Genomic DNA, 11,247 nt, shown 5'->3' on the forward strand with positions numbered 1-11,247 from the left:
AAATGCTCAAATTGGTCCAAACGAGTTTTACATTTGAATTTGAGTATAAGTATGTCGTTCTATTAAGAGAGATACAATGTAGAGCTAATTGTCATGTCTCAATGCTCAAGGGTTTCTAACCAAACCCAAGTGAGAGTTCCTTTTAAAAATCCCAGTGTGAAAAGTGTAGAAGTGTCTAAATTGGGTTTTGGAGTGTTACTAATTTGATCCAGTGTGTTTTAGATCATAAATTCAGTTGGGATGTGTAGCCCTATGAATAAGCTTTCTATAGAGTTCAAAATCGTTGAAATCGGACTTTGGGATCAAAAGTTATCTCTATTTTTAGAGGGTCAGCTATGCTGAACCCGGATACTCCGGGTTGACCCAGATTCTCCTGGTTGTCTGGAGTCTCCGGGTGAGGTTCCAGGGGGGGAGGGATCTCGGTTTGGGACTGTTTAGTTCACCCGGAGTCTCTGTGTTGAGTTCCGGTCAGGGGTTCTCGGTTTAGCATTCCTGTGCCAACCTGGATACTCCGGTTTGATCCGGATACTTCGGGTTAGCACAGAAAAGTCTGTAACAGCTATTTTTTTGAGGTGAGCTATAAATAGCCCTCAACCCCATCCTTTGGGGCTGCTGCAAGAGCACGAACGAAAAATCTTTTAGAGCCAAAATAACTCCTTCCCACTCCATTTTAGTGAGAGATTTGAGAAAAAAAGTGAGTTGGATTGAGAGATTGGATGATTGAGTGTAAGTGAGCTAAAATCCAATCTTGAGCACTTGAGTTCATTGGCAAAAAGTTTGTGAAGCATTTGTTACTCTTGGGGGTGAAACCTCCAAGCCGGCTAGGTGTTGCCCGATGTGCTCTCGTGCGTGTGGTGAGCCACGAGAAAGTTTGTAAAGGTCGATCTTGCCTCCGCAAGGGAAGAGATAAAGCTAGTGGATCGAGCAAAGCGGTTGAAAGAGACCAGGCTCGTTGGAGCTTCCTCAATGGAGATGTAGGATTCATGGTGATGAATCCAAACTTCGGGAAACAAATCTTTGTGTCTCCGCTTCGGTTTGTTTACATTTGAATTCTTGCTCAATATTTGTGCATATTGCTTGATCTATTCGTTTGTGTGTTTTTGATTGTAGATTCTCTGTGGATCTACTTGGAATTATAAATTAGAACACACAACTTTATTTGGTTTGAGCTAGAACTCTTTAGACGTTGTTTAATTTCAGTTTCGAGCTACTTTCTGTACAGACTCCGGAGATTCTGGATTTACCCGGAGGTTTTGGAACTGTACAACCCGGATTAACCCGGATACTTCGATGAACAGTGTTTTCAGGTTTTTCAATTAATTCTTTTTTGCATATCTTTTGATAGAATTGAATAATTTTTGTCACCTTAGGATTGTAACTTTCACACTTATTTAGGGTAATTGTGCACTAGTTGAACCTAGCATATTTATGTTATATTCCGCTACAAGTTTAGGCCAACGGTAAAAGGGAACAAATTTTTGGGAAAATGCCTATTCACCCACCTCTAGGCGACATCATTGTCCTTTCAGTTAGAATATATGTCCTTAATTTGGTACATGTCTTAATTACTTTATGTCAGTTTAATGTGACATGTTTTTTTGGACAGATTTTGCAGGCATGTACTCTCTTCAAGTTCGAAGATAAGAACAATAAGTTATTTCAGTACATGCATTGCTGGAACCTCCTAAGAACCCAACCAAAGTGTGTTGCTAGGTCGACTCAAGTCTCATCTTAGAAATCTTCTCAAAAGAAACAGAAGACCACCCTCAATTCAAGTTCAGGTACACCTTCTCCAAGTACCTCAGATGATAGTGGAGTGGCAACTCCAGAATATGAGGTGTCAACACGACCATTGGGAAGGAGTTTGCAGAATGAGATCATGACTCGCCGATGCAGTGGCTTAGGTTGATCTTGTATGGACCCCTATGTTGTGTTTTATGTTCCTGTTGGTTCAACCATTTCATTGTGTGTAATATTTGGGATGTTTGGACTATTATGTTGTGTGTGAACCAATATTGGGAACTTTGAACCATTGCGAAGTTAGAACCATTGGGATGTTTGAACTCATAGTTGCACACCGAATACAAGAGTACATGCATACCGAACACAAGAGTACATGCATACTGAATACAAGAGTACATACATACATAACCAAGACTAGGACTCAAACATTGTTAATACTAATCTCCATGATGTTGCCAGAGGTGCTGGATTAGATCTGCTTGAAACTGAAGTGCATTTCCTTGTCTATGATGTCATGATAAGTTTGAATGAACTCACGTAGTTCTGGTGTGGGTTTATGGGATGGTGTCACAGTTTCTCCTAGGCCATCAAATTGTAAGTCTTGCGTTTCACCTAGCTCATCTTCAATGATCATGTCGTGCATGATCACACAAGTAGTCATTATTTAGCCAAGTATATCCTGGTCCCAAAAACGAGCAAGACCACGTACAATGGCGAAACAAGATTGTAGAACTCCAAAAGCTCGTTCCACATCCTTCCTAACTGCTTCTTGTGCTTTGGCAAAATATTTTCTCTTATTGCCTTGTGGCTTCTGAATGGTCTTCACAAAGGTGGCCCATGGAGGATAGATACCGTCAGCAAGATAATATCCCATTGTATAATTGTGACCATTAACGGTGTAGTTCACCTTTGGAGCTTTCCCTTCTGCTAACTTCGCAAAGAGTGCGGAACGTTGAAGCTCATTGATATCATTGTGAGATCCGGGTAATCCAAAAAAACATGCTAAATCCATAGATCTTTTGATGCAATGGCTTCTAGAATGATTGTGAGCTCACACACATGGCCGGTATACATACCTTGCCATGCCGTGGGGCAATTCTTTCACTTCTAATGCATGCAATCTATGCACCCAGCATACCCAGAAAACTTCTTTCCTCCCCTATTATAAGTAGTCTAGCAGTATCATTCTCATTTGGTGTTTCAAATACTCATCCCCAAATACATCAATAACAACTTTGACAAACCTTCTCAGACTCTCTATAATGGTACTTTCTGCAATACGAACCTGTGCATCAATAGTATCCGTCGAAACTCCATAAGATAGCATTATGAATGCTGCAGTAATCTTCTGTAAAGCACTTAACCCAAGTTGTCTAGCTGCATTTCTCCTTTGGACAAAATTGTCATCGTGATGCTCTACAGCATGCATTATACGCGAAAAGAGAGAGCGCCTCATTCTAAACCTGTTTGGAGACGAAGAATAAGCCGTAGGTACGACGATCAACATCAACAGAAAACTCTAAAGATATGGCTTCATTTACAAACCCGCGCTTAAAGAACATCAGGTCGTAGGTAGAATCGTCCGAGGTATAGTCTTGAAATAGCCTCCGATGTCCTTCTTGTCTGTTGCAATTGACGATTTGATGGCCAGGGACTGAACCATCAAGCCATGGTGCATTGACAACTTGATACTGCTTGCGTGCAAGGTCATCTACAGCAACAATGAATTCTTCATTGTCGCCAGACGTCAACGAATCCATGACCTGCTTCATGAGAAGCCTACAATGACTTATTGTGATGTGGGAGGCTGAAGGAGGGAATGATGTGCAAGAGAAGAACCACCAAGGAGATTAGATATATAGCCTCCAAGGAATATAGCCGTTGGATAGATGTGGGAGGCTGAAGGGGACAGTGGTGTGCAAGTCAAAGGAATATAGCCGTTAGATAGATGTGGGAGGCTGAAGGGGGCAGTGGTGTGCAAGAGAATAAACAACAGGGAGTGTAGATATATAGGCTTAGAGAAATATAGCCGTTAGATAGATGACGGTTGGAAACATAGCCGTTGGAATATGACCATTCCAAATATAGTCGTTGGGAAGAGCTGTTTAAAAAATTTCCATTTAAAAATAACTGTTCATAATTTATATGTTTAAAAATATTTGTTGAAAATATCGCGGTTTGAATGGTAACATTTAAAAATGTAGCCGTTATGATATATGAAATTAATATCGAGAGTCTGTCGAAGGGTATATCAATATTAGGAATAAATCTTATTGGGAAGGCTCACTGGATCAGCTTTTTAGTGACTTTTGGGAGTCTGTTAGAGTTATCCTTACTGGCTCCCGCAGGCCTCAGTAATCTATTTGTATTTGTTAGACCCTAATCATTTTTTGTTTTGATTAAGCGCAAAACGAAACAATAATTCAAATGGCATTTCTTTTTGAAAACAATGCATAATAGATATTTCCACGCGAGGAAATAGTTTTCTCATTTAATCTTCTGCAACTCGTCACTAAGTTCACTACTCATCGTCCTATCTTCAAACCACGTAGCTTTGTTAATCTACTTACTAAAAATGCTAATAGTGTTATCTCGCTTGTAAATTCAGATCATGCCTCAACAACGAAAGTATACTCGTATATATCATGCAGAAACACCAACAATGAAGGTGTCAAGGTAACGTGGCACCCAGTGCATTCGAGGCGCTCACCAATAGCAATAGTGGCGCATACGTCCAGCGGATAGTCCCAGCGTCCACGTACAAACAGTTCTCGCACTTCTCCGGCTCCAATCCAAAAAGAAAGAAAAAACATCTGAAAGAAGAAGACGACGACGGAGGAAAAGGCAAGCGAGCAAGAAAAGCAAGAAGGGAAGTCTCAACGGGGCTGGGCGGAGCGGATCGATCCAAACCTTCTTGCGAAACCATCCAAAAGAATTAAATAAACAAAAACCAGGAGAGAGAAGGACCAGGAGAGAGAGGAAAGGGGCGGAGAGAAAAATATTGGCAGCTTGGCTAGGGAAATGGGGTGTTGGGCTGGGCGCTTTACTTTTTGAGCCGCCCGGTTTTGTCGTACTCGTCTCCTCCGCCCGTCCGCTGCCTTCCCCCGTCCGCCCTATTATCCCCCTCCTGTGCCCTCTCCCCTTGTGCCTCACACACCACCGCGCGCTAGTTCTCCATCGCTCTAGACTTCTCCTGCGCCCTCCTCTCCTCCTCTTACTCCCGAGCACTACCGTTGTTTCTTTCCCACTTGGCTGTTACAGGCGGAGGTGGGGATTTGGATTGGAGGCGAGGGGAGTTCTTGGCCCCAGGGAGATCGGGGGCGGGTGGGTGTCGCGTCCTCGCCGGGCTCGGTAGAGCGAGATCGTTCGGCTGCTCTTGGTGCGGCCCGGCATCAGGGGCACATGCCGTGAGCAAAGGCGAAGGCTTTGTCGCCCGAGGGAGAAATCTTGCAGCAGGAGCAGCCTCTGAAGCCGGTGGTGCGGTAGCCTAGCCGAGCAGCGGCGCCCGGCCCCCTCAGCGCTGACCGCCATGGCCGGCAGCGACGAGGTCAACCGCAACGAGTGCAAGGTGCTCGGCCCTGTCTGCTTCCTCCCCCCTTCCTTTCTTGGGCGGGTTCTTGTACCAACTCCGTGCGGCGCGTGTACCCCGCCCTTGCGTCGGGTCCTCGTTTCAGTTTCGCGTTTCGTGGTGTTCTTCTGTGGGGCGCGCTCTTGATTTATGCTGCCGCTTTATGATTTGGTGGAGGATTGGGGCCACCCTGGCCGGTGATTTCTCGGTCAATCGCTGCCTTTCTTTCCCCTTTGGGCTCAATCCCAATTTTATCCCCTTCTCGCTTGCTCCCATCGTTTTGGGAGCTGGGGATGTGGCGATGCTGCCGATACGGTTACCCAACAAGGGCAAGGAATCAATCATGCGAAAGCTTGCATCTTTTCTGGCAAGCGGCGGTGAAGGATCGCTGCTGGCATTGCGTTCTTGTCCACGCGAGAAACAGCAAAGGAATAGGAGGGGGTTGCGATGTGTGAGGTCGTCGTCTTACTGTTGCTGCTGTTGTTGATGTTGGCTTCTTGTTGTGTGCGCAGACGGTGGTGCCGCTCAACACATGGGTGCTCATCTCCAACTTCAAGGTGTCGTACAACATGCTCCGGCGGCCGGACGGCACCTTCGACCGCGGCCTCGCCGAGTTCCTCGACCGCCGGGTGCCGCCCAACGCGCGGCCCGTGGAGTGCGTCTCCTCGTTCGACCACGTCATCGACTCGTCCGTCGGCCTCGAGGTCCGCATCTACCGCGCCGTCGCTAACAACGGCGCCGGCGCCGGCGCCGGGGCCGAGGGCGCGGCCGCGGTCACCCTACCCATCCTGGACTTCCTCACCGGCGCGCCGTCCCCGGACCCGTTCCCGGTCATCCTCTTCTTCCACGGCGGCAGCTTCGCGCACTCGTCCTCCAGCACGGCCATCTACGACCACCTGTGCCGCCGGTTCGTGAAGCTGAGCAAGGGCGTCGTGGTGTCTGTCAACTACCGCCGCGCCCCCGAGCATCGCTACCCGTGCGCCTACGACGACGGCTGGACCGCGCTCAAGTGGGCCTTGTCCCAGCCGTGCCTCCGCAGCGGGGAGGACTCCCGGCTCCGCGTGTTCCTCTCCGGCGACAGTTCCGGCGGCAACATCGCCCACCACGTCGCCGTCCGCGCCGCCGACGAGGGGATCAAGATTTGCGGCAACATCCTGCTGAACGCCATGTTCGGCGGCCGCGAGCGCACCGACTCGGAGCAGCGGCTGGACGGCAAGTACTTCGTTACTCTCCAGGACAGGGACTGGTACTGGAAGGCGTACCTGCCCGAGGACGCCGACCGGGACCACCCGGCGTGCAATCCGTTCGGGCCGAACGGGCGGCGGCTCAAGGGGCTCCCCTTCACCAAGAGCCTCATCATCGTGTCGGGGCTGGACCTCACCTGCGACCGGCAGCTGGCGTACGCCGAGGGCCTCCGGGAAGACGACCTCGACGTGAAGCTCGTGTACCGTGAGAAGGCGACGGTGGGCTTCTACCTGCTGCCCAATACGGACCACTACCACGAGGTCATGGAGGAGATCTCGGACTTCCTCAAAGCTAACCTCTAGTACATAACACAGCTGCTGATCAAACTCATCGTCGTTGTCATCTCGACACACACTTCATTTCTTATAGCAAGATGGTAAGCTTGACTTATAATAGTATCTCTTATACTCTGCTGCTTGGGGATCATCTGAAGTCCGGCGATGGCAAGACTCATTTGCTGTCCATGGCATGCGCACTCAACACTCTAGAGAGGAGCTCCACACTCTAATGATGGTGACTTGTTTCGTCATCGTCGGATGAAGTTGTTTCGCTAATCGTTCTGCTGATCGGCTCGGTGCAAGCTTGGATCCTTCATCTGTGTCCATGGATTGCGAGTGCCTCCAGCGGTATGTGACTTGATTGATGGAGAGAAGCTTATTATTTCGCCATGGATCGACCTCTCTGCTTATCTGGGGAGGAGATGAAATTCATATAACATTCAGTGTACAGTAATGGATCAACAAGAAGGTGGATGACCCTTTTTGTTGTTGTGTTGATGTAGTAGTTTCTCAATCTACTGGATTGGATGGTGCCTCTCTTGCTCATTTTCAATCTATCTACCCATGTTGTGAAACAAAAATATGCGATGGATGTTTCCAAACTAGGCTAGTAGACATAAAAGATGTACTGCCCTGCCCCTCTTTTGTTTTCCCTCGGTCCTCTGACCCTTTCTGTATACATGCTGCTGAAGTGCTAATGTTGTAATGCGTGTACTTTGAATACCTGGTTTTCTCCACATGCGTGTCGGTGAACGTGAAGAGGGATGCATTTTGCAGATGTGATTTCAGTGCTTCGGTGTGATGGCTGTTCCTCCTCTCATGCCATGTGTCATTCTTTTTGTATGCAAGTTAGACAGCCAAACTTGTGTAATGCGTGTACTTGGATCCTGCCACTGCCCTGCTAGTTATGTTACGGAGGTGTGTGTCGGTGATAAGAAGAGGGATTTCCGAGCCTGGCTTACTGCTAAATCACGTCTCTTGTTAGTGACATTTTTGTGCTACTTCCGCTGTGTGTGCATGGGTATTGACATTTCATCCTACACTAGTTGGACGTGGCAGTAGTTGGGGATGGATTTGGCTTCAGTTCTGTTTCATTTCGTTTCAGTCCTGGTTCTCCGCATCAGCTGTTTACTGTTATGAATGTGACCTTATATTCTGATGTGTGCGTGTCATCCTTGCACCAGGACCATGCTAATGGTATTTGTGTCAAGTTTTTTGGATGTAGTTGAAAGACGTCGCACAGGTCATCGGAGTATCGAGCTTCGATCCGCTGAAGTCACAAGCTCAAGTTAGCCAGTACTCAGCAGGGTGGCTGCACGCCAAGATGCGCTTCGAACACAATAATTACTCGTGAATTGCTACTAGTAATTCGAAAATTACCTCAAGGGAAGATCTGCCAATCCACCATCTCGGAGTAGCTCGGCACATTTAAGCTTGGCTGTTCCCCTCGCGTTCTGCTTCCACGACCACGGCTGTAAAGCTGAAAGCAAGCAGAGCAGAGGCATTGGCACCTATCATCGAAAGGCCGAAACTTTCTCGTGCGCCTGCTAGTAAAAGGCTTTAGCAAATCACGGCACAACTGGAGCGCAGGTTGAATTTCTTGACGCTTGGAAAGGCGGCATGGCACAAGTCACCCGAAAAAGGCAAGCTCTCCTCGCCCGCCCCTGTCGGCTCGTATATCTCTATTCTCTAGTGGTGGCACGGCATCTGTCTGTCAGATGCTACTCGGTTTCTGCGGTGCCGCCACATCAAACAAAGCTTGGGCGTTTTTGGAGCTTCTCGCTCGCTCACCGACTCCTTGTTCGCTCCACTGGTGTCGCCGCCAGCCTGGTGTCGCCTCTCACTTCGGCGTGTGCGTGCTCGCTCAATTTCTATCGTTTTTTTAGTGGATTTCTACTCGCTTCTTGGTGGGGGCGGGCACCGGAGATTGTAAATTCAGAGTTGCGTGCTGCGTATTAATTGGTAATACCTACAATTTCGAGTGGTCTTCGTCGTAGAAGTCACTTTTGCCGCCGAGGGCACGGCAAGATTGACTTTATGACCGTAACCTGTTTTCTTAATTGAACTATAACCTCCGATCAGAATGTCATGTATTAAAAACCGGAGAGAGTATACTACAAGATTTCCATTTTGTACTACCTCATTCGCCGAATTACTGCCATGAATCTTATTCAAGTATTTTCGTCTGATCACATATAAGTGTTGTTTTAATCACCTATAGTCGATCATTCTAAGCTTTGATTACAAATTATTTTTATATATCGAGTTTATATATTTAAAAATAATATAGGTAGATTTATCTTGAAAATATTTTTTATTACAATATACTTTTGCTATGTTTTATAAATATACAACAAAAGGTAGTAGCAAAGGATATATTATTATTATGTATTTTATAAATATTGTATATCTATAAGGGGTATATGATTATCTTGCGTATCTTACTCGATCCAGTGTATATCATGACCACCACGGAGAAAAGTATGAAGATAAAATACAAAGAAGTTAATCGTAATGAATAGAAAAGCTATTCCCTGTTCGAGAAGGGTTTCCTAGATATATGGAAGAATAACAGTTTAGAAGGATTACGCTCGGAGGAGTTCGAGTATGATACGCTTGAGTTCTCTTGACCATAAAATGAGGGGAGGGGTACATCCAAGACACACTGATTGATATGAGCACAAGCCTCATAGCAACCCGTGCCTTCAGATCTGTGAAGTTGTGAACCATCAGAGCAAGTCTAGTTGGGTAGAACATCAGCACCAGTCAAAGATCCACAGCAGAAGCTATTCTCATCCAACTTAGGCTTTAGTAGTAGGAACACAGAGATATTTGCCTAGTTTCTTAAGATTAGATCGTACACACCCCTCTTTGTAATTTGCAATCCTAAGATTAATCAAGGAAAGATAGGACATAGGGTTATTATCCACTCGGAGGTCCGAACCTATATAAATCTATGTCTCTCTTTACGATACTTTTTGACGACCAAGCAGGTATCCCTTTACTTACATTATAAATATTGACAGTTGTCTACAAATTCTCGACAGCTAACGTTTTCTGTGGGGATATGAGTAGATCGGTCAACATCAGAAGATATCACATCTCCAGCCATGGTTGGCGCAGATAACATATCCTACAATGACTTTGGACCTGACATCTATGCCATGCTAGATGAGTTATCGGAGATCGACCAACCTCTGAAGGAAACCTGTGATTAGCTAACTTTTGAGTCCGTTGGTCAAGACAATCACCTAGGCGATCGTGCTGGAAAGGGGTTAGGTCACTCTATCACTAAGCCTACACCACCTCCCGGTGGCATTAGGTATGGAAGAATCGAGGGCTTCAATGAGAAAATTCTAGCGGACGAGCCCCGATTCACCGATTTTGATGCTTCCTCCTCATCTTTCTCTTGCGAGGAGGATGAGCATTACGAGATTAACATTCTTACAACTGTGAACCAACAAGATAGTGATGCTTCTAAAAGTCCCGCAAACCCTGCTGGTAAGGATGGTTTACCTGCAACACCAGTTCAGTAGTGCCCATCTTTCCTCTACCACGACACGACAAGTCGAGCGTGCCAATGCCGTCCTCTTAACCCTCCCAAAAGAAGAGTCGGAATGTCAAGCCAGAGCCTATTGGATGAAAGAGTTGACATGGTGCATAGTTAGGGCCCAATAGTAGATAGAAGCATCGGCCTAACGTGTTCAAAAGAGCAATGAGCCCTCCACGAATAGAGGAAACCAACAAAGATGCCCTCTAGAGAACACTCCCTTTCATGCTCAAAGGGGTCCCCCTTCCAAGACGCACTGAGGATTTGAGAGGAGACTCACGTTGCGAAATGGAAGTAAACACGACAAGACGAGGGATTATGCAGAAATCTCCGGAAGACCCCGCCAGGTTTCAAGGATCTAGAACCGACTGGATTTTTAGGGGTGGATATAGGATCTAGGAGGCCGACTAGAGCGGCGTGAATAGTCGGTTCTATAATTTATCTATCAACTTAACCGATAAAGATGCAGAATAAAAACAATCGGTTACGAAACAACTAAACCCCCCAAATCTATGTCTCAACAAAGTGATCAAAACTATGTTTATGTCAAGGTTTGTAACCTAGGCTGACATGTAAGGAACTATAATTATAGAAATGTAAATCGCATAAAGTAAATAAGCTAAAGTATGCAAACCACAAAGGAGACACTATATTTTTTACTGTGATCTCAGAGACTTACCGATCTCCCCTAATCCATGTTGAGGTGGGTTCAAGCCATTAACTGCTCCTATATCAAGTATGCAATTCACACCATAAGCAACTTGATCTTGAGCCAGATTAATCCAATAAACCACTCACTACCTCGATTCCACTAGAGTTGCACTATACCACTCCGGCAAGACATGCACAAAGCCTCTCACATT

General features: G+C 46.3%; 1 protein-coding gene across 1 annotated transcript; it reads left to right on the forward strand.

Moving 5' to 3' along the window:
* The first annotated feature begins 4,731 nt into the window (after positions 1-4,731).
* On the forward strand, positions 4,732-7,571 carry LOC133928864 (gibberellin receptor GID1-like). The gene is made up of 2 exons (XM_062375364.1): positions 4,732-5,311; positions 5,824-7,571. Exons 1-2 carry the CDS (start codon positions 5,273-5,275, stop codon positions 6,856-6,858), a joined length of 1,074 nt encoding a protein of 357 aa, XP_062231348.1. The 5' UTR covers positions 4,732-5,272; the 3' UTR covers positions 6,859-7,571.
* Positions 7,572-11,247: the final 3,676 nt, after the last annotated feature.

The sequence above is a fragment of the Phragmites australis genome, chromosome 9, assembly GCF_958298935.1.
Source record: "Phragmites australis chromosome 9, lpPhrAust1.1, whole genome shotgun sequence".
NCBI lineage: Eukaryota > Viridiplantae > Streptophyta > Magnoliopsida > Poales > Poaceae > Phragmites > Phragmites australis.

Coding starts and splice junctions, on each gene's coding strand:
- LOC133928864 (XM_062375364.1), top strand. CDS start 5,273: ATGGCCGGCAGCGACGAGGTCAACCGCAACGAGTGCAAG. Junction 5,312..5,823: donor TCAACCGCAACGAGTGCAAG/GTGCTCGGCCCT, acceptor TTGTGTGCGCAG/ACGGTGGTGCCGCTCAACAC.